This window comes from Ixodes scapularis, unplaced genomic scaffold (assembly GCF_016920785.2).
Source record: "Ixodes scapularis isolate PalLabHiFi unplaced genomic scaffold, ASM1692078v2 PGA_scaffold4__175_contigs__length_147842914, whole genome shotgun sequence".
NCBI lineage: Eukaryota > Metazoa > Arthropoda > Arachnida > Ixodida > Ixodidae > Ixodes > Ixodes scapularis.
In genome coordinates, this window is record NW_024609879.1 from 20,709,114 (window position 1) to 20,736,426 (window position 27,313).

Consider the following 27,313-nt stretch of genomic DNA (forward strand, 5'->3'; position numbering starts at 1 on the left):
GGCCCATGCCGAGAGCAAAAAAAAAAAAAGTTCAGTAAATTGTTTTAAAAAAGGGGATGCCCAGCTTCAGCAGCTTCGATGTGCGAGGAACACACTCCAGCCCCCTCAACAAAACTGGAGGTGCGGATAGAGTTGAGATTTTAACTGACTAATGAATGCTGCATCGGACGTTATACAGTAGTAAGTCATGATATTTTTGTATTTATGTCGTGCATCGGCCGTAAAGCGAAACTTAGGTTGCGTAAGTTACATAGGACGTAACTAACTTTTATTTTGGGTTCCGTTTGTCATAGTTTTAATTTTCATATTAGGTTACGTCGGACTAAACTTTTTCATATTGGGTTACCTTGGATGTAACTAGAAATCTTGGGGTAAGGTTACGCTAGACCTGTGTAGTTGAAAGATACTTTTATTTTTTTGAAAAGTATTCTTCAACTTATGGCAGTGGCGAATAGCACTTGTGTTGACGAGATGTTTCGCTTCCGCATATCCGGAAAGCACCCTCGCTGGGACAGCTGTCAACTATCTATATACGACGGTAATGTTGCAGGTACAAAACTGAATAATACACTGTGTTGAATATTTATTTATTGGTCTTTTTCGGCAGTGCCGCTTGTGCCTGGACAATGGAAGATGATGCAAAGGCCGAAAGAAAGCTGTGTAGTTGATTATACTCTGCATCTGCACTCTGAATAATGTGATGTCTCGGTAGCTACACATGCTTTGTTAAAGGGAAGTTTATTTCGCCACCTGCTAGGCATCATTGAGGTGCTTTGGCTGTGTGCCTTTATTTTATGCTAATAGAATGTACTGCATTTACAACTGCTTGTTGTAGGTGCAGCCTACAACAATCAGTTGTAAAGGAGCGCCGTTTAGTGAATCCATTCCATTGGCGTAAGCAAATCTGGAAGATGCTAAACGCTAGAGCATGATTCACTGAGGCATGTTAACCTATGCTTTGAGCACCCACTCTCCTCTCTTGGGCTGTAAACCAGGCAAAATGTAAAATTATTCTTGCGAAAACAGCAGGGATGTGGCATGCATAAAAACTTGTCGATCATGCTCTGAATATGCTGGCCGCCCAAGCGAGTGACTCACTGACTGACTGGCTCGGCTTTGCCATCAGCCAAGGCAGAACAAGCAAATGCTAGAGCAAGCAGTCAAGTTCAGTGAATTGTGTTTTTCTAAAAACAAATTTGCTAAAAGGAGATTCGTTGCCATTTCCTCTAAACGGAGTGTCTTCTTGAAAAAATTCAATAAAAAAGGGGTTTCAAAACTAGGCTTGGGAAAATAGATGTCTCTGCTCGGGCCGTACACATCAACGTTCTTAGATCTGTCGGTTGACAAGCTCCATGGAAGAGCAGCACTAAAAAAATAAAATGAAAGACGTTTACAATTCTCTGTAACACGAAATTAGAGCGCAGCGCTTGAGTAGGAAGAGGGGAGGTTATGCCTCTCCTATCCCTCCATACCCTCTCCTCCTCCTCCCATTTAGCAGGCAATTTTCGCTAAATTTCCTGCTAAATATAGCGAGAATTTCCCCGCTAAATTTAGCGGTTTAAGTTTCCCCTCTAAACCTTGTGGGGAAATTGATGTCACACAACCTCAACACCAATTCAGTTTCCCCGCTATATATTTAGCGGGGAAACTGAATTGGTGTTGAGGAAACTTAACCCTGCTAAATGGCACATGACTTCATGTCACATCACTCACAAATTCAGTTTCTCTGCTAGATTTAGCAGAAAAATTGACATCGCGTGACTTCAACACAAATTCAATTTCTCAATAAATTCAGCGGGGCGATCATGCAGACGGCGACGCAATGAAGCGTGGAAATGGGCACCTAAGAGCTGCACTCTAAACCAGTTTTTCTCTGTTGCCGGTGCACAAGCAGGTAAGGGCGGATAGCATTCCTTGTGCCAATTCTTTTGCGGTCAACGAAAAACGCTTTTTGAACAATGCTCTTTCCCCGCGGCAAGCCGTCCCCAAATTGGCCAAAGTTAGAAAATCGTTGCACCGCCCCTTTAAAAGAGAGAACCTGCAGTTATTAAAAAAAAAATCTTTTTTTTGACTAACTGCAAAGTTTGCTACATGTTACAAGGAATGCCACAGGAATGTGTTCTGTGAAAACCAACTTTACCCGAAGATTCCCCGAACCAGAGCGGTAACCATTTGTGTTCAACGCACCGCGTGCAAGTCCGAACCATCATCTTCGGTTCCCGTTTCCGCAGGAGCAGCTGCAAGGTCGTCCGCGCCGCGTTCTGTCCACGCAGAGCGCGAGCCCTCAGAATCTTCAAAGAGGGCAGACGTTCCCGAGGCATCGACTTCAGGCGTCGGTCGCCGTCCCTCAACCCCGAGGAGTTTCGGCGCGAGGTCGTCGGAGGAACGACCTCGGCAGGCGGGACGGAATCGTCTCCGCCGTCTTCCGAGGACGACGAGGGGCCCGCAGTGTCTGCATCCAGCGCCGTTCCGCAGGTTGGTCGTCGCGGGTTACGACGGGTCGGCTTGCAGCCCGAAAGGGGGGCACTGAGGTTTGTCTCGAAACACAAAAGTACAGCCGTGCTGTGGCCTTTTTTTCGTTGAAAACGCGACCAGGCTTTGCGGCAGAATTGAGTCTCACGATGCCCAACTCCTACGGAGAGGCCGACGCAGTCGGCACACCTTCCGGTTCTAGTACGCCCTAACGACGTGCGGGCTTTTCTGTTGTTATTCGTCGCCACTTGGAGACCGCTTTCGGTGCATGGGCGGGACAGGACGCCAAACGCACCGGCGTCGTCACGGTGCCGCGTGAAGTCGCAGTAGCTTCATTCGATTTTTCCGCACCGGTGCAAAAAGTGCAGGGCGGTGTACTTCCAGCATGTGTGTCAAGATACGACCGGAAGTGCGCTCCCTTACACGTTTCTGCACCAGTGAAGGAGGTGCGGATAGATCGAACGAAGCAACTGTTGCACGCGTGCCGTCCACTAAGTTCTGCGTCAGCCAAATCTACCCTGTTAGATCAAATTATGTCAAGCTTTTTTGCTTCTTTTTTCTTTTTTATAGGGTTAAGGACGTAAATATGTACCGGCCAGGAAGGATTCCTTCGTAGCCTTCGGCGACTGCATCTGACTCTCCGCAGCCACCAAGCCACGGGCGAGGTCGGAGCGAGTGTGCATCGACAGTGCGTTGTCACATGCCTCGGTCAGACATTCCAGGGGCCCTGATCTGGACACTCGGCAAAAAAGTCGGCGAGAAATTTGGCGGCTGTGATTGGACGGTCCCAAGCACTGATCTATATTTTAGTAGGCTGGATCGCAAATCGGGAGCCTGTCGGTGTCGCCACCGGCGGCCATTGCTTGACACCAGGCAATGCACGCAAGTCTATGGGAGAAACGCACAAAAGTAAGCAGATTGAAGCATGTACGCTGTACTCGGAGGCGAGTATTTTATGGTGCGCTGCGATTCTTATGCCGGGTGTTTCGAGATCGATTCGGTATTTGTCAAACGTCCGGTCGCCGGATTAAAAGATCAAACGTACCTACGGCTGAGCTGGCAGGGTTGCTCTCATAGTGAAGTTAGCAAAGGAACCTGCCGTCAATAAGTCCGTCCTTAGGGAAGCCGAGAAGTTGATGTATGACAAAGAAGTTCCACCTCGACAGCAACTTTCCGGGAGTAAGCGAATTCCGAGTAGCAAAGCCTTCTAGTTTGTCGTCTGCTAAACCCAACTCAACGAAACCGGCACCGACCTGCGGTAACTCTAGGTAACTCTCGCCTCATTGAGCTGCACTACAGCGGAGTCACTCTCGACTACAAAATATTTATTTATAAGAACTGCGAGGGCTGTCAGTTTTAACGTTTGTAGCCAAGCTATTTGGCGGGCTTATCGGAAGCATCCAAAAAGTTTCAGTGCCGACAACAGCTAAGAAAAAGGGGAAAACTTCGCTTTTTCTGGTGTCAATCAATGGCTGCCGGTGGCGACACTCGGCTCCAGCTGCCGAGGCCGCGGTCCGCGATCCAGCCTACTACAAGAAAGATCAGTGGTCTCAAGGTCAAGTGCGACGTCGGCCAATAACGGCCGCAGGATTTCTCGGCGACTCTTTCCCCAAGTGTCTAGGTTAAGGCCCCAGTTGTATCGCCGGGGCCTTAGCTTATGTCGTTTGTCAATTCGTGCCGAAACAGTTCCCAAACGTGGATTTGCGAGACTTCCTTACCTCAAACAAAACACTAAAAGAAAAAACATTTTTTTACATTTATTTATTTTATTTTTCTAGTTTTTAGGTTTTCTTTTTTTGTTTTTCTTACTTACCTTAACCTCCTTTTAGAGGCCGAACCCCCGCCAGAAAGATGTCTGCCGACCCCGGCACGCCAAGCACCCGCACAGCCATCGCCGGCGGCATGCCGAGCTCCAGCGCCACCGGCACTGGAGCCTTTGGCATCAAAGGGACCCGGCACCGGCCATTGGTACCGGCGTCTTTGGCATCAAAGGCGAAAGTCTACCTCTCCCAGGGGGGTAAGTGGCCCTTTCCTCGCAGTCTTCGCGTGGGTGCCGCCATCTTGAAAAATAGAGGCACTAAAGCCGCTCGACTAGATGTGCCGAGAGTAGCGTCAAGTTGTTGTGATATTCGGGAAGAAAAGGCCCCACGCATCTCGGCCGCTTCGGGGCGGCGTAGACGCGGACGTCGGAGGTACCGGAGGAAGGTGCCGACGAGCCCGTGTAGCCGGCAGCTCCTTAATGCACGCGGAGAAGCGGCAGAACGTCGCCCTTGAGGTCGGAGCCGCCTTCTCTTCAAACATGCAAAAAAAAAAGTCAGCGTTGCTTATGCCACGAAAACAAAGTCGACCAGTGCTCCAATGACTTCCAGTCGCTGCGGAGAAAAGCGCACGTCTGCTTTCTCTTCCCTCTTTTCTGCCGCCGTCTTTACCGTCCCTTTTCACGGCACCGGCGAAGTCGCCGCTCACGATTTGTCGTGCACAGCTCCCGTCTTTCCCACCCGGTTGCAGGGGCGCCGTCATCTTGAAACCGTGCGACGGGGGCGCCGAAGCCGCCGAAGGAGGTGCGCTCACGAGTAGCGACGCTCCCCCGGCCGTCTCGCGGGCATCATTAATGGCACCCGGCAACAGTGGGTGCAATGGTTACAATGGAGAGATGCAACTTCCTGTGATTTTTGTACGGTGTGTGGGGCATTGTGCCATCAAACGCGTCGTTGCGTAGGTGTAAATGAACGCCATTTGGAAGTATTTAGTGCGTGGATTGTAAACAGGTTAAAAGATATATATTTCAGGCGTCTGGGATGACTTGCACCAAATCGTAAAAGAATTTCCAATTCACAACTCGGCCCTTAAAGGAATAACTAAAGTTTGCTAATTGGTCTTAATCGACCGAATAATTGGGCAGATCGAGAAAAATGTGGCAACTATGTTAAGACGCTTGCTAACGACGTACAGTTGGTTTTACTTCCCTGGAGGACTCCGTTTGCTTTTTTTAACGTTTGATGCAAGTAATCTGGGACACCCTGTAGCATTGTCTCGATGTTCTCTAAAAAGCATTAAATGTAAGGGTTTTTAAGAATCCCTTCTCCCCAAGGAAGTTAATTTTATTATCTCGGAACTGTTTTCAGCTACGGCCCGCCACGGACCATAAATACTGCTCAAACAAACGAGAAATCACATAATTTTAAGAGATTGTAGCAGACGGGTAACTTTTAGTTGTCGATTGCGTGCGCGAAGTTCGCATTTTACTCCCACCAGGGCATCCAAAACGGTTCCCCGATCGGCGCATTTACCGCGTCCAAAGAAAAATGGTCCCTCGATTTCCGCCCGATGGCATCGCAGAAGGGCGTTGTCCCAGCGCCGGTGTGTTCATTGCCATTTCAAGACCACTTTCGGTGCGCGGGCAGAGCTTACTCCGCTTTTGGCGGGGCTCTCTTGGAGAGACATAGCGCACGGCAACATTCGTGCCGTCGAGGCGCAAGACGCGTGCAGAGTTTTTCCCAGCAGTGTCAGTGCGAAGCAGTATGCAATGCATTCCTTAAAAGACACATGCACAGGAAAAAAACATTTTTTTTTACACGGCTTAGATGGCAAAAGGACGCCATAAAACGATTTTACAACGAAGAAAAAAAAAATTTAGAGCTATATTTACGGCGCAAAACGAATTTGTAGTTGGCGCCCGCGGGCACCGCGGAAAAGTGGTCTGTATTTATCACGTGACTGGTCTTTATTTATCACGTGGTGCTTGCGCTCTTTCGGAAGCTTCCTATGGCCTCTAAAAGTAACTTATTCATCTTTGTTTGAAGTATAACAAAAAACCAAGACGAATAAGTAACTTTTAGAGCCCAAAGGAAACTCCTGAAAAAGCGCAAGCAGACGTGATAGACCTGTGCGCCGGTCAGACGACGGCGGCGGCGCCCCGAAGCAGACGAACTTGTGCGGCGGCGGCGACGGCGGCTTGAAGAAACGCGTTGAAGCGGCGTTCGCACAACGCTCAGCGTGCGGCGGCGACGCAGCGCGGCGGCGCGCGGGCCTACCACGTGACCAGCAGCGGCTCCCGCGAGCGCCAACTACAAATTCGTATAGCGCCGTAAATATAGCTCTAAAAATTTCGTTTCTTCGTTGTAAAATCGTTTTATGACATCCTTTTTCCATCTAAGCTGTCTAAAAAAAATTTTTTCCTTAGCATGTGTCCTTTAAAGGGATGCTGAACCGAAATTTGGATTTAAAAAAAAAACGATGCAGGAGATGTAGGCGGGACGCTACAATCGCTACAACACTACTCGTAAGGCGATATCTCAAATGGACGGCCGTATTTTTTGAAAAAGAGGTCGAGATTGAACCAGGCCGACGAGACGCGTGATGTCAAGATACCTTGTTTCCTCCTCTCTTCGCTTGGCTCCCTCAAGGCAGCGAGGCGGAGAAGACGCGAGGTCGTTCCCTCTCCTTTTTGGAGAAACATGACGTGAACATATCTGTCAAATGCGCCTCCTTTTTTTAAAAATACGGTCATCCGTTCGAGATATCGCTGTATGAGGGATGTTTTTGTGTTTGTAGCATCCCGTTGCACGCTTTTGCCGCATGTTTCGGGGAATCCAAATTTTGGTTCAGCATCCCTTTAAGTCTGCCTTTGGCACAACAATGCAAAAAGAGCTTTTTTTGTGTGTTTATTTGGTATTGATTTGCCTAACTGCAGGAATTGCTAGAGTTCTTTTTTTGAAGGTGCGAAATGCTTTTCAATGGAGCTCTACCAATCGGAAGATTTCGCCCATCCGTCTGCCCGTCGGTGCATTTCCCGCCAGGTTTAGCGGTAAAATTAATAAATGTATAGCTTCTTTTCGAGACGACCGTTAACTATCTTCTAAGCAAATTTAGACAACCGCTCCTGAAATACCGCATTTCATGCAGCGTAAGACTTTAGAAGAAAAAAAAGTCGCCATCAGCTTTCTTTTTAAAAATGGCGGTTGACACTTTAGCCCGGTGGAGGCCAATCGGCGGGAGCTAATCAGCGCGGTTGCCACTCCTCTTCTGTCCAGGGCAATCGGAAGTCGACGCATCGCACACCACCCTGGCTCAAGGACGTCCGTCGCCTCCAAAGGACCACACGGCTCCTCATTCCACGGCTGTCATTTGCGCGGGTGGTGAGGGAAATGCTGCAGGGTTTGGCCCCCAGTCGCTCCGACCGCTACTACATGCAGGGGCTCGCCTTGCAGGCGCTACAGGTGGGCCTGCCTCGTCTTTTGGTCGCCGTCGTGGCGCACATACCAGTCGCCGTCGGCAACGACCCGCGTCGTCTGTCCGTCGACGTTGGCCCACATACCGTAAAGTACTGAGAGATAGCCCACCTAAAATAGTTAGAAAATTGGGTGCAAATGAGGGGTGGGCTAACTTTTGGTGTGCAGTCAAGGCAAGTTGAAAAAATGCTATTTTTTTATTGTGTGTTTCTGTCAAAGTTGTTATTGCGGCAAGGGGCAATGAAGCAAAGATGACTGTACTTTCCAACCAGCAGTGTTCGCTTATATCTCGCCATACCTAACTAGACGCATTTTCGCCACGGTCATCATTGATCCGAGACTACGATTATTATTAGTGGGCTATCTTTCGGTGTTTCAAATAAAATAGCACCTCGAGCCAGAAATGGGGATGGGTTACCTTTCTGGGGCTCTCCGGATTTTACGATTGTCCTTTTTTTCGTCAATACATGCCTATTCAGTCGTAGGTCATCGATTTACGTGGCCTATTTAGTTGGCATACGCCGCTTGGCGAAACACGACCGCACGCCGGTAGGATGCTCGTCCAGATCGAAACGGGCAGGAGTGGGGAGAATCACAGGAACCTTTGGTCTTGCTGTGCGAGCTTGCGCTTTCGCTCCCTGAGCCATTACATGAAAGAGCAGTGTCTCCTCTTTAAAGAGGCGGTGCAAGGATTTTCGAACTTTGGCCACTTAATTGTGGGAAGTCGTCAAGGCCACCCATGATACGAGGAGCGGGAACGCTTTCTTTCTTGCGTGCGCTAGTTTTTAATCTACAAAGAGATTGAACAAGTAGACGTGTTTCGAGTGAGGTTCGGTGTCGTCTTTGGGACCAGCAGCCTTCCCTGCATGTTGGCCAACTTTTCAAGGTCACGCTTGCCCTCGTCGAAGGTTGCGGCGAGGGATCGAGGTGGGACGGCTTGCCGCAGGGACAGACGTTAAAGGTAGCGAAGGAGAGGAAACGGTTTCCCTTATTTCCGAAAGATGGATAGATAGCGCCGCAAAAACCCGCGTACCGCGAAAAAGGTCACGCCATAGTTCCGATGACAACCACACAAAACTGCAAATTAAACAAAATATGGTTTTGTTTTTTGCAATTGCAGTAGATTATCGATGATATGAATCTGGAGGGATCGCAGAAATATTTGTATCATCCAAAATTCATACTAACAGAAAACAAGTCACATGACTATGTGAAAACAAAGGGGGGGCTACTTCCAATTCATTGGTCACACTCCCATCTGAAGAAGTCAATAATGTTCTTCAGAGTCTTCTTTTTTTCAATGTCACCCAAACGGCACTTTTGGAACATGGAAGAACGAGCATACCTGTCGTCGCTGACCTTGATCTCGGGCTCACTATGCGGCGCAGCACATCGAGGGCATGCAGTGTTTCAGCCGTCGTTGGTGGCTGCTTGTCATTAGTTTACGTCGCCGTCATCATCTCCGCTACTTGACCGTCCTTGCAGTGCCGTCACTTTGTCAACAATTGCCTCGGCAGTCCTTAATCCGCAAGTAGCGAGGCTGTCATCTGCGGTAATGAAATCAAAGGCCGATTTCTCAGCACAAAGCAGGTCTCAGTCCTCAATTCTCAAGTTTCCCTCTGGTTCCGGAGGAGCAGCCACTGTAGGATTTGTGAATTCACACTTGCGAAAGCCGTTAGATAAGCGTCGATTCCACGATCAACGTCAATTTCGAACGTCATTTCTCACATACACTCGAGTCAGTCAGAGTTGCTGAAACCCATTTATCGCGTGGCAATAAATATAAAGCAGCAACCCTGGAGTAAGCAAACGCGAGTTACTCCAGCGAGCCAAATTTCATCACGCGACAACACAGCAGCGCTGGATGTGGGTATGTTTTCGAATTTTGGAGCGCACCTACGGTTATCGGGATTGCATGTTGCGTATATAGAAAGAACGGCGAGAGAAATGACTCAAAAAGCCTGCTACAGTCGTAGGAGCCAAGTGATGATCAAAAAAACTGCTCCGACTTTACTCAACAAGATTAACAATTTAATCAAACGTTTCGTCTCCCATGCAGGAAACATTGTCAGTGAAACCTACAAGCAGGAATGAGAGAAAAAACTTCAACAGTCCTATTTAAGCAAGTCCGCGTACACATCGGGGAGGGGGCCGCGGTTCGAGTTGCAAGCTGATGAGTCACTTCGGATGAACCATGATTCCACGAACCTGCGTGGACCCCACCTTTGTTCGCGCGCCAGAGTGGACGCATTCTCAAAGTCGAAACAGTGACCCGTATTCCAACAATGGTCTACGAGTTCCGTCTTCGCTCTTGTCGCATGCGTGGCCTTCGCCACGTCCCTTTTGTGTTCGTTTAAGCGAGTGCAGCGCTTGCAACCTGTCTCCCCAATGTAGGATGCGTCACAGTCTAGACAATTCACTTTATACACAACACCGCACTGGGACTCTGGGGGGGTGTAATCTTTAGGTTTAGAAATGAGGTCACGTAGTTTACGATGGGGTTTGAAAGCAGTACGGATATTCAAAGGGGCGAGGGCCCTGCGAATAGACTCAGACTTTTATTGATAACACGCGCAAACAGATGGGGCAAAGAAGAAGTCAGGATAATGGACGACTTAGGACAGGGCAAGTAACAATACCCTATTTGAGAGGTGTTTCTGAGTCTATTCGCAGGGCCCTCGCCCCTTTGAATATCCGTACTGCTTTCAAACCCCATTGTAAACTACGTGACCTCATATCTAAACTTAAAGATTACTCCCCCCCCAGAGTCCCAGTGCGGTGTTGTGTATAAAGTGAATTGTCTAGACTGTGACGCATCCTACATTGGGGAGACAGGCCGGAAGCGCTGCACTCGCTTAAACGAACACAAAAGGGACGTGGCGAAGGCCACGCATGCGACAAGAGCGAAGACGGAACTCGTAGACCATTGTTGGACTACGGGTCACTGTTTCGACTTTGAGAATGCATCCACTCTGGCGCGCGAACAAAGGTGGGGTCCACGCAGGTTCGTGGAATCATGGTTCATCCGAAGTGACTCATCAGCTTGCAACTCGAACCGCGGCCCCCTCCCCGATGTGTACGCGGACTTGCTTAAATAGGACTGTTGAAGTTTTTTCTCTCATTCCTGCTTGTAGGTTTCACTGACAATGTTTCCTGCATGGGAGACGAAACGTTTGATTAAATTGTTAATCTTGTTGAGTAAAGTCGGAGCAGTTTTTTTGATCATTATGATTCCCGGCTTTTGGAATATTTTTGGAGCCAAGTGATGCCGTCCCGCAGGATGTGTAAACGTTGATGATCGTTCACATGATCCACCGTGGCCGAGAAAGCATTTGGAGACTATCCCGAAACGTAATAGATAAGTCTTAACAAACTTCGGCCGGGAATTTCGAAAAATTTGTGTCGTACCGAAATTCGGACGAACCGTCGTCATATCACGAGATTCTACCGTATGCAGCAAATTTGCAGCATTTTGAACGAAGGTGGCACATTTTCTCCTCTTGTGTGAATAGAAACGATATAAAAAATGCGGGTCGTAAATTTTTCAACATTAAAATTTGGGGACTGTCCCAGTTCTAACGTGTCGACTCGTCGGCGTTTGACGGTCGTCGCCTCTTTTCCAGGAGGCGTCGGAGCTCTTCGTGACAAACTTCTTGTCGGCGAGCTACCTGTGTTCCCTCCACACCAAGAGAAAGATCCTGATGAGGAAGGACGTGATTTTCCTCCAGGACCTCCTCAAGATATTTGGCACCAGCCTCGCCACGGACTTGAGAACTTTTCTACGGGTTTTATTCATTTATTTATTTACCCTCAAGACCTGAGGCACTATAGAGGATTAAATTTCATAAGACAGTACAACATTGTGCAGTTATTAGTAAAGACAAATAAGAGGCTCCTAATCATACAATGATAGCTAAGGCGTTCTTGAAAAGAGTGTGGTCTTCGATGGCTGTCGTAGGTGCGGGAAGGCGATTCCACTCATCTGATGTGCGTGGGAAAAAGGACTGAAAAAAAGCGTTAGTTTCGCAGAGTGGAATTCCATCCTTAAAAGCATGATCCAACCTGGATGAGATATACGGGGGAGGCAAAATAAAATCGTGGCGCAGGTATGGGTGATGAAAGAACTTGTGAAATAGACATAGTCGAAGTGATTTACGGCGAGATGCTAGAGTTGGTAGGTTGAGGCTAGGTTTCATTGAGCTTATGCTGGCAGTTCTGTTATAGTTAGATAGGATAAAACGAACTGAATTATTTTGAACCATTTCAAGTGAATCTATTAAGTTTTCTTGGTAAGGATCCCACACAGATGAAGCCTATTCAAGTTTTGAACGGATTAGTGTTTTATATAACAAAAGATTTAATGACGAAGGGGCTTTTGAAAGGTTACGTCGGATGTACCCAAGCATTCTGTTAGCGTTGTTAGTAACATACGAGATGTGAGCGTTCCAGGTGAGATCGGCTGTAATGTGAATACCAAGGTATTTGTAAGAAGTGACGGCATCAAGGGGACGGTGATTTAGAAAGTAGGTGGGAAAACTATTTGCTATTCTAGATACGTGCATATATTTGCATTTATTAACGTTTAGGTCCATATACCATGCCTTGCACCATTCAGAGATAGCATTAAGGTCCGACTGAAGATTAGTTATATCGTCGTCGCAAGTTATTTCACGAAAAACCACTCAGTCATCGGCAAACAAGAGATTGTTAGAAGAAATGCAAGAAGGTAGATCGTTTATGTAGATAAGGAAAAGGAGGGGACCAAGAACAGAACCCTGTGGCACACCAGAGTAAACACCGGTTGGCTGCGAGTTTAGAGTTGTTAGCTGATACAAACTGTGAACGGTTAAGAAGAAAACATTCAATCCATGTGAGAAGTTTGTGATCAAGGTTAAGTTGGTGTAGTTTATATAGTAAAAGTTTGTGGCATACCTTGTCTAATGCTTTAGAGAAGTCTAAAAAAATGCAATCGGCAAATGAGGAATGGTCAAGAATGAGGTTTAGTTTATGCGTAAATGATACCAATTGAATTTCACAGGAGTAAGTTTTGCGCAAGCCGTGCTGTGAAGGTGTGAAAAAGCAGTTTGATTCAAGGAATGTAACGAGATATGAAAACAGAATGGTGCTCAAAAAGTTTACAAGGAATGCTGGTTAGTGAGATGGGTCGGTAATTGAGGGGAGAGGACTCGCTACCTGATTATGGAGTGGAATCACCTTCCCGACCTTCCATTCCTCAGGAAGATAACCGTAGTCGAGCGACTGCTGAAAAATCTTAGAAAGTATAATAGAAGAATAAACACTAGTACTTTTCAAAAACTTGGGATTAATTGAATTGCATCCAGGAGACGAAGAATGTTTAAGTGATCTAATGAGGCTCTCTACACCAGTAGGTTCAATGAGTATGGGAGACATGACGAGAAAGTCAAAGCCATGAGTATCGGGTATGGGGACACCTGACGTTACAGAAAAGTCGCATGAAAACACTTCATTCAGCACCAATGCACACTGGCTAGGAGGAATTACGTTTCCAGTGCTGTCGACTAAAGTGATCATATTCTCATCTTTTGGTCGTATAACACTCCAAAATTTTCTAATGTCGTTTATTAACATTGATGGCAAAGTGCTTCGATGAAATTCTTCCCTAGCATTTTTTAGCGCAGCTACATATTCGTCGGAGGCATGTTTGTAAGCAGCCCAGCGGGCACCATTTCCAGATAGTTCAGCTGATCTTTATAAGCGTTTTTTTTTTGTTCGATAAACGTCGGAGGTTACGACTATATCACGGAGCATCACTATTAGATGTGATGGTGAAAGTGGGAATGTATTTATTAGTTAAATCATTCACTTTAGCCACAAAAATGTCCCAATTAGTTTGTACAGTGTGATTATCAAAACCATTAAAAAAATTATCAAGAAAAATAGACAGTTCATAATTAATTGCTTCAAAATTTGCTTTTGCATAGTTACGAATAGTTTTAATTTTCTTAAGGTTCTTTGGCCGTGACAAGCGAATCTGGAAAGTAAGCAAACAGTGATCGCTTAAGCCAGGCAAGTGACTAATCTCGGAGACAAGATCAGGCTGGGATGTCAAGACAAGATCAAGGGTGTTCGCGACAGATTGTGTTGTCCTTGTAGGTTGCTTAATAAGCTGTGTAAAGGAAAATATAGAGCACAAGTTCAAGAATTCAGTGGCTAAAGAGGAGACGGGATGTATACTGGGCGGTTCACTGTTTCATGATATATTCGGAATGTTAAAATCACCAAGCAGAAATAAAGGAAACGGTGGGTATCGAGATGAAACTATATAATTACATCATGAAGTTCATCTACAAAATTGGAAGAAAGCGTGGGGGGTCGATAAAAAACACAAAGAATGATTTTCATATTACTTATTTCAGCGACAGCCCAAACAATCTCAAGGTTGCAAGGAAAAAAACACACTGGGATGGAAAGTTTTTCAAAATGGCCAGCAGAACACCACCACCTTGTCGCGTTGTGCGGTCGCAGCGATAAATAGAGAAATGCCGAGCAGATAGGAAAATTTCATGATCACGAAAGTGCGGATGCAGCCAGGTCTCGGTTAGTGCGATGAAATCGGCATTGCATGTATCGATGGCAGAGGTTAAAGAATCGCGCTTGCTCATAACACTCCGAATATTGTAAAAAATAATTTATGCATGAGATAAGGAACGTCCACTGCCCCTCGCGTCCCGCTAGGTCATTGTGTGTGTTGAACAACTGGGATGCGGGTTGTCTTGTGTTGATTTGGGCATAAGTTCAACCACGTTATCAATTTCGGCAGCGTAGACGTATTGCTTTTTGATTAAGACAAGCTTGTTATATCTTAGCTGAAAGGGAGGTGCCCTGGGTTGATTTTTAGCGAAGTCGACAAGTTTCTTTCGAGCGGGGCGTGTGGCGGGCGAAAAATCTTCGCTTACGGCAACATTTTTTTCTTTCAGTTTTGTATGCGCGGAAAGTATCCTTTCTCTTATCTTGTATCCAGAGAATTTAACTATGATAGGGCGACACTTATTCGGCAAATAGGGGTCTAAGCGATGAGCTCGCTCAATTGCATTCTCGGGGAAGGTGTCAATTACTCCTGCTAGAGCGTCTTTCACTTTTGTCTCAGATTGTTCCCACGATTCACGTGAGTCAGGAATGCCATGAAAAATAAGATTATCGCGTCGCGACCGGTCTTCCAGTTCGCCAAGAGGCACTTGCAACGAGCCATGCTGAGCTGTTAGGGTTTTTACTGAGTCTTGAACGCTAGCGATATCTTGACCAAAGTGGTCGAGCGAATTTGTTTTCTCTTCTAATTCGTCCAATCTTTTCTGGATACATCCAATCTTAGTTTCAATGCTTTTCCGTCCAGCCTTGATAGCTTTTACGTCAGCCGCCAAGTCAGTTTGACTCCTTGCAGACTGAATCGACCGCGCTTGAAGACCCTTTAAAAGATTGAATAATGCAGCCATCTGTTCAGAGGGCTCATCAGGCAAACACTCTACATTCAAAAGAGCCTCAGCACGAGTAAGAGGTCCTGGGTTCATCTTAACATCACCAGAATGTAGTAGCAAAAGTACGGTCAAACAGCAATCATAAGCAATTTTACAAAGCCCTTGTGGGCACGGAAGCAATAACAAGTAATGATTGTCGTTTTTTTTAGTGTGAAGTGAAAAGCGGTTACACACCTGCAAAGCGCAGAAGCGCGACACATAAGCCATGTTTTCGTAACTGCTTCCGCGCCCACTGAAGAGAAGGTTCCACTTCCAGCCGTTTATATCGTTGCTGGCGTCGCTGTTAAGAAGTAATGTCATCGTTGATGACGTTGCTTCTTGGAAAATCCAGCCTCTCAACGACAAGAGTTCCAGAGAAAAGGCGTTGTCAGGGCGCTGTCAGTTGATGCACTCCCGCGATGATGGCAGCGGTATCAAGAAGCCTGCTGAAGTCTGCGTCGGAGGCGGGGACCACAGCAGAACAAGAGCCAAGAATGCCTGCAAAGCGCAGAAGCGCGGCTCGTAAGCCATGTTGTCGTAACTGCTTCCGCGCCCACAAATACGACACCGGATTGGTGTCGTATTTGTCCGTTTTCGTATTGCGCCTGAAGTTCGGGCACTTTTCCCTTTTTTTTTCTCATGTATTTGAGCATATCAGTTTTAATGTTTGTTTGTTTTTATTTCAATAAAGTTGTTTGTCATTTTAGAGATTAGGGCTAAGGTGTTTGAATCGGCATCCCGATTTCGAACGGAGGTCACAGTATCAAGAATGGGAGGGGCTTTAGGCCTTGTCATTTGGTGAACTCCTTTCATGAGACATGGAAGCAGTTCCTACTGCAGTAGGTTGCGTGCAAGCACTGTGACTGAGCAATTCAGTGTTGCGGAATGGGCACCCCCATTCCATTCCGGGGAATTAGAGTTATCAATAATTCCATTCCTTTTAACTCCTAGGAATGGAAACACTGGGCCCATTCCCACTCCTGGAATGGTTGAATCGTTCCATTCCATTCCTCCAATTCCTAAACGTTAAACGTGTCACTTGACAGCTGCATTACGTTGCAGGGTTGGGCAGAAATAGTCAGAAATGTATTTGGAAATACAAATACTGGGATAGATGAAAATAGTTGCTAAGATACTGATACTCAAGTCTCAAATATATCTATAAAAATGTATCGTGATACGTATCGGAAATACATTTTAAAAATAGGCAAAAAGCCTTTGGAAACACAAATACAAGAATACACTTTAGGGGGGGGGGGGGGCAGAAATATAAATACTGATAATACAACACATTTTTCAAATTTCTTTGAGACGCCAACTGAGATGAGGCCTTAAAGGGCAACTCCGCTCAATTAAAAAAAAAAATTAGGCTTACATGTGATTCAAATTCACAAAGCACTACTAAACAACTATACGTCTTCGGATTCGCGAAATTTGGAATATTATTTGTGTAATCCTAGTTTAAACATCAGCTGATACCAAAACCGAAACTTCGGTTGCGTCAGGCAACATTGGTCTCGGGTCGTCAGAGTCATGTCCACGTCACGTCGAACCACGTGGCCTTGTGACGTTCGGGAGGGAGCGAGAAACAGGACACGCGACGCGGGCTGGTCTTTTTTTTTTTTTTTTTTTTTTTTTATTGGACGCGGGCAGGTCGTTTTCCATGGCATGGACGGTGATGGCCCGGGGGAGAGGGGGGAAGGGGAGAAGATGAAAGAGGAGAAGGGGAGCGGAGAAACAGACCGATAAGCGCGCAGGGCAGCGCAAACTAGCGCATCCGTGTTACGGTGATCACGTGAACGCCCGGTCAGCCAACACCGGGAGGAGAAACTCATGACGTCATCGTTCAATTTCGCTCTGAGAAGTAAAAACAAGCAAAACGTGAGAATGACTTATGCATGCCTCTGACATAGCATGGTTCAACGTTGGCCGCTCCAACTCCGTGGCATTGACTGCGCTGATGATTGCGCCTCGCGCCGCACGCTAGAGTTGGCAGATTTCGGCGACTTGGCTCGCTTGAAGGTTTGCTGGTCAGTTTATTAAATATATAAACGGAATTAGATCGTAATATTTGACATGGAGTCTTCCTATATGATACTGAAGAGGGCTACATAGTTTTCTAAATATCAAAAATGAAGCGGAGTTTTCCTTTAACGCATAAATAATTGAGAAAATAGTGTAATTTGTCAATGTACTTACGATAAAAAAATCCGGAACTGACTCCTTCGTACTAACTGTCACGTTGTTTGCCGTATCGTCAATGCAACAGGGGAAAAGGGGTTCCGATTGACCGCTACAGAACTCTTGGGGGAAGGGGGGGGGGGGGGGGGGGGGGTTAGGACCTTTAATTTTCCCCCCACGGACCCGTGGGTGCGCCACTGCGGGAGACTGTACACACCGCGACACTGTTAGCGTGAATACGATCATCGGCGGTTTTTTACATTTTGCTCGGACAGTGTATCGAGGGGCGCAAGGCTGTGACACCTAGATTGGTGCATCAGATGAGCACTTTTCACCACATAGATAATTTTGGTAATAGTGTGTCATCTGTCAATGGAAGATTGCATATCATCATTCATCATTCATTAAACCTTGAAGGCCATTGCTGGCGTTACACAAGGTGGGAGTAACTGCTGAAGAAACATTATATAAAGGAACAAACAAAAAAGTGGGTTACATGCTGGAAAATATTGTTATATAAAGCAGCAAAAACAGGAAAAGAACACTTAAAACATTTTTAGGGAAAAAACAGCTGATAAAACAGAAAAATACCCAAATAAAACATTCCTATAAACACGAGTTGACTTTGCTACTAGTGCAAATGCAGATGGATGGTCAGTTGGGCTATGAATGTATTATAATCTGTCTGGGTCACGATACTGTTAGGCAGGCTATTCCAGTCCGTTATTGTGAATGGCAAGGTGGAGTTCAGAAACAAAACTGACGAGGCGAAAATTGGACGAACTTTACAGACGTTAAATGACTTGCTCGTGCCGTGTACATCACTAGTACAGCGGCGAGGGGGGGGGGGGGAGGAGGAGGGGAGGGGGCGATGAATTTATTAAATTTTAAAGGTCCTCGTTGCGGACATTACAATAAAAAAATCGTCAAAATATGCCCACAAAAAAAATTTTTCTCACGGAGCTCTGGGGGGGGGGGGGAGGGGGTTATGACCCCCCCCCCTCCCCCCACCGTGGGTGCGCCACTGGACGCAACCACTTCTCAGCTTGTTGCAACAAACAAGTCAGCGAGGTGAAGCACGACGACGAGGACTACGACGTCTTGGACGTGGGTGTTTACGGCATCGAGGATGAAACCACTGACTGGCAAGCCCCCTTGTTATTGTGAAGAAAAAGGACGGCAGCCTTAGGCTATGCCTGGACCCTAGAAATATTAACGCGTGCACTTCCAGATGCCACAGCGCGAAGATATTGAGGCTGAGCTTCACGGGGCCAAGTGTTTTTTTTTCCCGGCTTGACGCTAACTCGGGTTTCATCAGATTCCATTGGACGAGGTTACGTCAAAGATCTGTACGTTTGGCACCCGGTTCGGTCGCTACCGTTTCCTTCGGCTTCCGTTTGGAACCTCGTCAGCACCCGAAGTATTCCAGAAAACGCTGAGCGAGATATTTGACCCATCACCAGGGGTAAGGGTTGTGGGCACCCTGGCTGCTCCCCAGCCCAGTTGCCGGACTGCGAGGCAACGGTGCCGAACTTTTCCCGCGTGGCGGCGACGTTTCGCCAGCCACGCGCACATTGCGTGCGCCGCCTTGATAAGGCACATCAGAGGCGGCGCACAGGGAGTCGCTGCCTGCACTCAGGCACCGGTGGTAACCATGTTAATCGTCTCGTCCATGTCCCATTAAATGTAGTTTCTTGTTGAAACCGTTGGCTCCGTGTTATTCCTCCGGGTCGGGTATGCAGCAAGGCAAACCGACCACAGGGTTTACATAAACGACATTTTGGTGTGGGGATGCTCTAAACACGAGCATGACGAGCGCCTCAAGGTCGCTCTCCGGAAGCAGAACGAGCGGGCTTGACGTTCAACTTGACAAAATGCAAGTTCAGCGTGCGGGAAATTTCTTTCCTGGGGGACGTAATAAGCGAGGCCGGCATCCGCCCCAACCATAGGTTAGTGAGCTGCCTGGGCGAGATGCCAGTACCAACTGATAAGCTCGACGTACAGCGGATGTTGGGAGTGGTAAATTATTTTGAAAAATATTTACCTGCGCTGAGCAAGAAAAAGCTACGAAGTTTAATACGTAAGGACACTGTCCTCGAATGGACAGAAAACCTCGCACAAAAATGGGCTTCGCTCTGCGAAGCACTCGGCAAGGAACCGTTATTAGAAATTTTTGACCTCACAAAAAAAAAAACAACAACAACAACAAAGATAACGGTAGACACCTCAAGGGTTGGCCTCGGATCGGCGATACTGCAGCGTCATGGCAGTAGCTGACGTCCTATTGCCTATGGCTCTCGGGTAATGACAGAGGCGGAAAGACGTTACTCACAGATTGAAAAAGAAGCCATGGGAATTACGTACGGCTGTGAAAAATTCCATCACTTCATCTACGGACGGCGCGTTTTAATAGAAACTGATCCTAAACCTCTTATCGCTATTTCATTGAAGGACACAGGGGACATGCCACCAAGACTACGACGTTTTTTCCTTCGCCGGATGATTTACAACTACAAACTGCAGTTTGTTCCCGGCAAAGAATGGGTCCTGGCTGACATACTCTCAAGGACGGCGCCTGCTGCGTCAGGGGACACCGCTGGCATTATCGACGTTCAGGTACATGCTGTCGGCATTCTGTCATCCTTAGTAAGTGAAGCCACAAAACTGCGTTTCGCTGAAAAAACTAGTAAGGATTCAGACTTGGAGAAGGTTGTCGAAAGCATATCCAGTAATAAAGGCGTCGAAGGGGAACTTAAACCGTTCACTTTGGACCTTTCAGTGGTGGAAGGAATTTTGCTGAAAGGGTGCAAAGTTGTCGTTCCCCCCAAAATACGACCGGAAACGCTCGGACGAATTCACGAAGGCCATCTGGTCTTAAACAAGTGCAATGCTGGGGCACGACGTCTGGTTTTCTGGCCAGGTCTATATTCAGACATTCAGTCGCTTGTAAGGAAGTGTGCCGCGTGTACAACTTATGCATACAAGCAACCAAGTGAACCACTTTTGCTTCGTGAAGTTCCGGATTATCCCTGGTACACGGTCGGTGTAGACCTTTTTCATTACGCGGGAAGTGCGTATCTCGCAGTGTTTGATGCACACCCTAACTTTCCAGAAGTCGAAAAGCTCGGTGACACTTCTGAAAGCACGTTTATCAGTAAACTGTGTGCCATCATTTCAAGGTACGAAATTCCGGTGGAGGTTTGCACTGATAATGGACCCCAGTTTTTGTGCCTCGACTTTCCTGCGTTCGCCAACCGATATGATTTTAAGCACATCACCTCAAACCCCGAGTTTCCTCGTTCCAACGGTCTCGTGGAGAAGAGGGTACAGATTATTAAGAGGCTCCTCAAGAAAACTGGAGATGCGCGTGAAGATTTCTAATTGGGCTTACTCGGCTACCGTTCTTCCCCTCCAGAGGACGGCCGTGCCCCGAAAGAGCTGCTGCATGGCAGACGCCTACGTACGCGACTTCCCGACTTCAGCTTGCAGCCGGCATCTACCGTTAAAGGGCTACTCCACCGATTTTTTCATTGTCTCCGATTTGCTTGAAATTTTGCTAAACTAACCAACAAACATCGCGAAAATAGTATCCCAAAGATTAGGTCAAAATATTGTTTTTTCGCGAAGTTATTGAATTTACAGTTTTAGTCCTCATCGTGTTTTTCAAGCTCGAAGTCTCTACTGGCAACAATGAAAAAGTGACGTCAGTGGAAGGCAGGGGTTCACTCTTTGGGCTGTAGATTTTGTTTTAAACTGATTCGAAGCAGGTTCATGGTGTCAAATGAATGCTTGGGAAGCTCGCTGCAGTACCCGCGCTCCAGCACGGAACAAATGATTGGCATATTCTATTTTTTGGCTGCTTGCTCGACTGGCAAGCCTGCCTGCCACTGACGTCACGGCCCCGAAAAGCGCGCGTATATTTGAATGTTGGTTTTTGCATCATTTTCATTTGCCGATTTCGCAATAACTATTATGAATTTCGCGATTCTAAATAGCATACCGGAGAGAGTAAAGGCCGGGGAGTCAGAAAATATAGTTAGTTGGGGTAGCTCAAAAAATCGGTGGAGTACCCCTTTAAGAAGCACCGACAGCCAGAGACCGCAGGGCAGCGACTCCAGCCGCTCTATAAAGGACAAGTCGTCCGAATGAGGAATAAGGCCTGGTCTTCAAACGCTAAGGTCACGGGTACAGCTGCGCCTAGATCGTACAACGTGGAGACGGAAAGAGGAACAACACTACGGCGGAACCGTCAGCATCTTCTGGCAACACCGGAAACATTCAATCGCGACTCGTCATCTGACAGCGATGTCATGTGACTTCGAAGACGCCGGAGCGGAAATGCAACTTCATTAAAAGCTCAAGGAAGAGCCAACGAAACTCCTCCCTGCGCAGACAACTCCTCAAACTCAAGGAACACCAAACGCGGCCCCACTAGCGCCTAGAAGATCTACGCGAGCTACGGCTGCCCCCAAGCGCTTGCAGTACGGGCAGCAATCCGAACAAATTGTTTAGCATTGTTTCCCCTTGTCGTTCGTTAACTTACGTTATTTTATGTCTTTCTTACTAAACCAAAGGGGACGTATCATGCCGATATTGTACCGCATGCCAATCTTATCATGCTGCTTATACTATGTCATCTATAGCACTAAGTCATGCCGCCGGTACCGCCCCACTGTTTTCGGCTATATAAACGATGCCAAATAAACCTTGGTTGTTGTTGCGTTCACGAAGCCAGCAGCGTCGGACTGACTTTCTTATCAGCCGAGAGCCGGCTGATACAGTGTTGATAATTGGAGGTGCCGCCAGTGCGTAGCCATAGCAGGCCCGTTGTGCCCTTTGTATTCGAGGGCGGCTCCTCACACTCCGAAACTTCTAATCGACGGGCGGCATCAGCTGAAATGGACTTCTCCTAAAAGCGAAACGCGACTATATCGCCGCGAAGTCTAGCCGTCAAGCATACTGCGGTTAAAAGCGGAACTATTAAACGACGCAAGAATTTCCGTTTCAAAGCCGATTTAAACACAAACGAGGCGTGAGCCTCCAACGGCGCGCATTCGTTAACACCTCATCGCCTCGTCGTTTGAGATTGCCCGTTCACTGGGCTTTTGTGTTTAATTTTAAATAGGGTCCTGACGTTGACAATAGAGAGTGATTGCAATCTGTACGTAGGAAACAGCAAGCTTACTAGTGGACGCTCTGACCCGGCAGCGCTAAGCATCTGCTGCTATCAAGACAGTGGAAGACCACAGGAGGGCACCGCCGCGCAAAACAATCTAAATAGGAAAATCCCTAAAGCAACAACAGTGTAAAAAAGCTTCTTCCCACCAAGATTTACCCGACCACTCGAAGTCCTGCTGTCTACCTGCGTGCGCACACCGTAACACCGTCGCACGCTTTGCCAGGCTCGACAGTGGCGTGCTGTGCAGAGAAGAGGCGCAAGAAACGACGCCAGGTTGCGGCGCGAGAGCTCAACTTCAAAATGTTTTTTTTTCCACTTTAGAACAAAATTTAAACTTTCAAAAACAAAAGGCAATAAAATAAACTCTTCTGTAAAAGTCACCATGTTTTGTATTTTTCTTTGGGCAACCTCATGGCAGAATTGACGGCTCTTGAAACGGCAAAACGAAATTTTGCTCAAATTTATGTTTTTCTGTATGATAATTAGTTGTACTGCCTGAAACCTTTTTTTTTTCTTCGTTTGTGCAGTATACCTACAGGGCTGTCAATAAGAATTTTTACAGTCACCTGGAGCAACGAGATAGTTTGTAACAAAACTATCAAAAATGCTAAAATTCTTACATATTCCATACTTTTTTAAATTGCTTCGAGCCAATATTCATGATACTTATTACATAGCAATCCAAATGCCGTGTGGTTTTTAGGCAAAAATATCCCACCTTTCCATAAATATGTCTTAATTCTAATGGAGAAGTAAGATATATTTATGGAGAAGTCCACGTCGCCTGACGCACTGAAAAGTCCACGTCGCCTGACGCATTGAGAAGTCCACGTCAGCTGATGCCACCCGTCTCGATTACGCATCGCGTTTCGGAGTGTGAGGAGCCGCCCTCGGATACAAAGGGCACAACGAGCCTGCTGTGTCTATGCACTGACGGCACCTCCGATTATCAACACAATGCCCGCCGTTTCTTGCCTTGCAGCTGAAAAGACGGACATGGGGAAGCGGCGGTAAACTCCGTTCTTTCTTTGGACATAATCATGCCAGCTATCGTCGCCGGTGGCGTGCTGTGGCGAAGAGGCGTTAAGAAGCGACGCCGGGTTGTGCTCCGAAAGTTCCACTTCAAAAATTGTTTTCTCGCTTTAAGCAAGAATTACTTTGATGAAACTTTCAGAATCAAAAGACAATCGATCGTTCTTCCAAACCCACCATATTTTGCATCTTTACTTGGACCACCTCAAGGTGAAATAAACGGCTGTTTAGGCGTCAAAAAGCACTTTTTTGCAACTTCAGGATTTTTTTTACTGCGAGATATTTAATTGAGCAGTTTAAACATTTTTTTATTGATAATATACCTACAAGGCAACTGGTAAAAGGTTCTATAAAGTCCTCGGAGCAATTAGATATTTTTTTAGATAAAATAACAAAAATGCAAACATTTTGAAAAATTTTTGTTTTAAAAAAATATTTAATTAAACAAAACTGCACAAGCCCAACCACATTGTAAGTGGAAAGCCGTGCAAATTAAAAAAAAGTTATGTGTTCCATAAAAAAGTTGATTTTTCATAAATTATGGAGTGATATTTCACGCTATCTTAAATAGTTAAAACCGGGCTCACGCCATCAAAATTGTTTTTTCGACAAAAATATTTTAGGGCATGGCTACGGACAATGCAACAAGAGGCCATGAATTTTTTTTTTTAATCGAGGGTGGCCGAGCGCAACGTCTGGGACGTTTGACATAGAATGACCCACTTTCTAACAGTAATTTTTCGTGTTTTTTTTTATTCATGAGTGCTGCCAAATGGCTGGCGGACAACGCGTGTTTTGCCAATTCATATAAAGGGTGATCACTCTGTTCTAAGAAATCATCGTCCCATTTCTATCAATAGAAAATAATCCAAACTTACGAAACATATGGTTAGTTATATTCGAGCTTTTTTTAAAAGAGGCTTTGCTGACTTCTCTTCAGCATAGTTTCCGGAGGGGGTACTCCACAATTGCGCAAGTGGTTGCAGCCTTGGGCTACCCTCAGAGATAGTTAATTGGACAGGATCCTATTCGTTCAATCGCAGGCAGTTTGTTGAAGTTATAGGCCATTTTTCTGGTACCCTCGATGTTTCCTCTGGTGTTCCCCAGGGCAGTGTACTTGGTCCCCTGCTACCTCTGGTCGATATAAATGATATTGTATCAACTGTGAGTACCACAGACAAAGTATATGCTTTTGTTTAGAACAATATCCTATGTCGATGACCAAAAAATCATCATCATCATTTATTAAAACCTTGAAGACCATTGCTGGCATTACACAAGGTGGGTGTAACTGCTGAAGAAACATATAAAGGAACAAACAAAAAAGTGGGTTACATGCTGGAAAACATTGTTATATAAAGCAGCAAAAACAGAAAAAAAACACTTAAAACATTTTTAGGGAAAAACAGCTGATGAAACAGAAAAATACCCAAATAAAACATTTCTATAAACACGAGTTGACTTTGCTATTAGTGTAAATGCAGATGGATGGTCAGTTGGGATATGAAAGTATTATAATCTGTCTGGGTCACGATACTGTTAGGCAGGCTATTCCAGTCCGTTATTGTGAATGGCAAGGTGGAGTAAAGAAACGAAACTGACGATGCGAAAATTGGACGAACTTTACAGACGTTATCAATGCGAGGAAATATACGAGTGGCTGGGGATAATAGTCAAGTTCTGATGTCATGGTTATGATAGTAAATCTTGTGAAAAAGAGACAGGCGTGATAATTTCCTTCTGGTTGAGAGGAGATCAAGGTTAGCTTTCATTCGTAAAGAAGTGATGCTGGTGTCTCGTGAATAATCTGAAAAAATTAACCTGACTGCGCGACTTTGAAGTGCCTCTATCTTTGTTATCAATGAATGTTGCCAAGGGGACCAGATGGATGACGCGTATTCAAGTTGCGATCTTACGAGTGTAGTGTAGGCTAGTTGTTTAACTGATAATGGTGCTAGTTTCAGATTCCGTCGAAGATAGCCAAGAGAGCGGTTAGCATTAGACAGGACGTGTGTTATATGCGTGTTCCATGAGAGATCGTCAGATAAGTGAACACCCAGATATTTGTAAGATGGACACTTGGTAATTACCTGGCTGCACATGGTGTAAGTGAAAGAGAGAGGACAATGAGCACGCGTGAAGGAAACGAGATTTGTTTTAGAAAAGTTAATTGTCATTTTCCACTGTTTACACCAGTCGGCTATTAAGTTAAGGTCAGCTTGTAGGGTTATGTTATCGTTCAGGTTAGATACAGATCGGTAAATTACGCAGTCATCAGCAAAAAGTCGAATACAGGATGCTATGCGATCTGGTAGGTCATTTACAAATGTTAAAACAAGCAGAGGTCCGAGAACACTGCCCTGGGGGACTCCGGATGACACAGGAGAATAAGCTGACGACTGGTTGTTAATAACAGTATGCTGAGTACGATTGGTTAAAATTGTCCTATCCATGATGTTACGAGTGGATTTATTTATTTATTTATTTACAATACTGTGAACCTTACGGTCAACACAGGAGAGAAAAATAAGTTGTACAAGCCAAGCAAAATGCATTCACACTCAAGTGAGCACTTATGCACATGCAGTGGTGCGTCACACCCTGCACATCTGAAGATGTATTCCGCACACATACATTATTCAGTTAAAAATTCGCGCAATGATAATTCAAATGACTTGAAATTAGAGCAGCTGACGACTTCGTTTGGCAGAGCGTTCCACTCTACTATTGTCCTACAAAAGAAAGAATACTTAAATACGAGCAATCGCCCTGACGTTGCTAGTCCTTTGGGAACGAGACGTTGAAGGCCGCAAGTAAAGCTGCGGATCTAGCTTTGTCATTCCAGTCGTTATGGAAAAGAGTTCTTTTAACCTTGATATTTTCCGTCGCTTTGCCAGCGAGTCAAGCTGCGCCTCTTGTCTCATTGAAGAAACAGATTCTGTACGTTTATATCTGGAGAAGATAAATCGAAGAGCCAGATTTTGTATTCTTTCAATTTGTGATTCGTGGCATTTTCTATACGGGTCCCATACAGTGCATGCATATTCTAACAATGGGCGAACATAACACATGTACGCAAGTTGTCGAACATCACTATTGGCATGCCTAAGTTGTCTTCTGAGGAATAATAACTTTTTGTAGGCCTTTGAACAAACGTAATCTACATTACTGTTCCATCGCATGGTAGAACTAAAAATAACACCTAAATATTTAAATTCGTCCACCTTTCGCAGTTGCACGCCACCTATGTTATAGGAATATTCTAAAATGTTTCGTTTGTTTGTAATGCTGCAGAATACTGTTTTATCAAAGTTAATTACCATACCCCACCTTTCACACCACAAGTAAAGTTTTTCTAGAGAGGCATTAAGCAAGTCTTGGTCTTCGACTGTACGCACTTTTGAAAACAACATGCAGTCATCCGCAAATAGCTTTACCTGGACAGCTGGCGGCATATCATCTGCAATATCATTTATATACAGTAAAAACAAAAGTGGACCTAATACCGACCCTTGTGGCACACCTGAAAACACTGCAAGGCGGGTAGAGCATGCATCATTGCAGTAGACATACTGTGTTCTGTTAGTTAGGTAAGATCGGACCCACGACACTATATTGCTGTTTAGACCCACAAGGTGAAGCTTTTCAATTAATTTGTTATGAGGCACGCGGTCGAACGCTTTTGAAAAATCCATGAACACGACGTCAACCTGACCCCGCTCATT

At 45.9% G+C, this 27,313-nt stretch overlaps 2 protein-coding genes across 2 annotated transcripts; one reads left to right on the plus strand and one right to left on the minus strand.

Annotated features, from left to right (window-relative positions):
• The first annotated feature begins 1,070 nt into the window (after positions 1-1,070).
• Positions 1,071-11,607, plus strand: LOC115316963. Its single transcript, XM_042293516.1, has 5 exons — positions 1,071-1,085; positions 2,232-2,475; positions 4,302-4,489; positions 7,506-7,691; positions 11,327-11,607. Exons 1-5 carry the CDS (start codon positions 1,071-1,073, stop codon positions 11,522-11,524), a joined length of 831 nt encoding a protein of 276 aa, XP_042149450.1. The 3' UTR covers positions 11,525-11,607.
• Positions 11,608-13,012: 1,405 nt separating this feature from the next.
• On the minus strand, positions 13,013-20,829 carry LOC121837565. The gene is made up of 2 exons (XM_042293197.1): positions 20,769-20,829; positions 13,013-15,694 (listed from the first exon to the last, which is right to left on the minus strand). Exon 2 carries the CDS (start codon positions 15,515-15,517, stop codon positions 14,417-14,419), a length of 1,101 nt encoding a protein of 366 aa, XP_042149131.1. The 5' UTR covers positions 15,518-15,694; positions 20,769-20,829; the 3' UTR covers positions 13,013-14,416.
• Between the last annotated feature and the right edge of the window lie 6,484 nt (positions 20,830-27,313).

Excerpts from the sequence above, each read along its gene's own strand:
- LOC115316963 (XM_042293516.1), top strand. Across the intron at positions 4,490-7,505 it reads AGTCTACCTCTCCCAGGGGG|GGCAATCGGAAGTCGACGCA; the intron begins GTAAGTGGCCCT and ends TCTTCTGTCCAG. Across the intron at positions 7,692-11,326 it reads TCGCCTTGCAGGCGCTACAG|GAGGCGTCGGAGCTCTTCGT; the intron begins GTGGGCCTGCCT and ends CCTCTTTTCCAG.
- LOC121837565 (XM_042293197.1), bottom strand. The coding sequence starts at position 15,517 with ATGACATTACTTCTTAACAGCGACGCCAGCAACGATATAAACGGCTGG.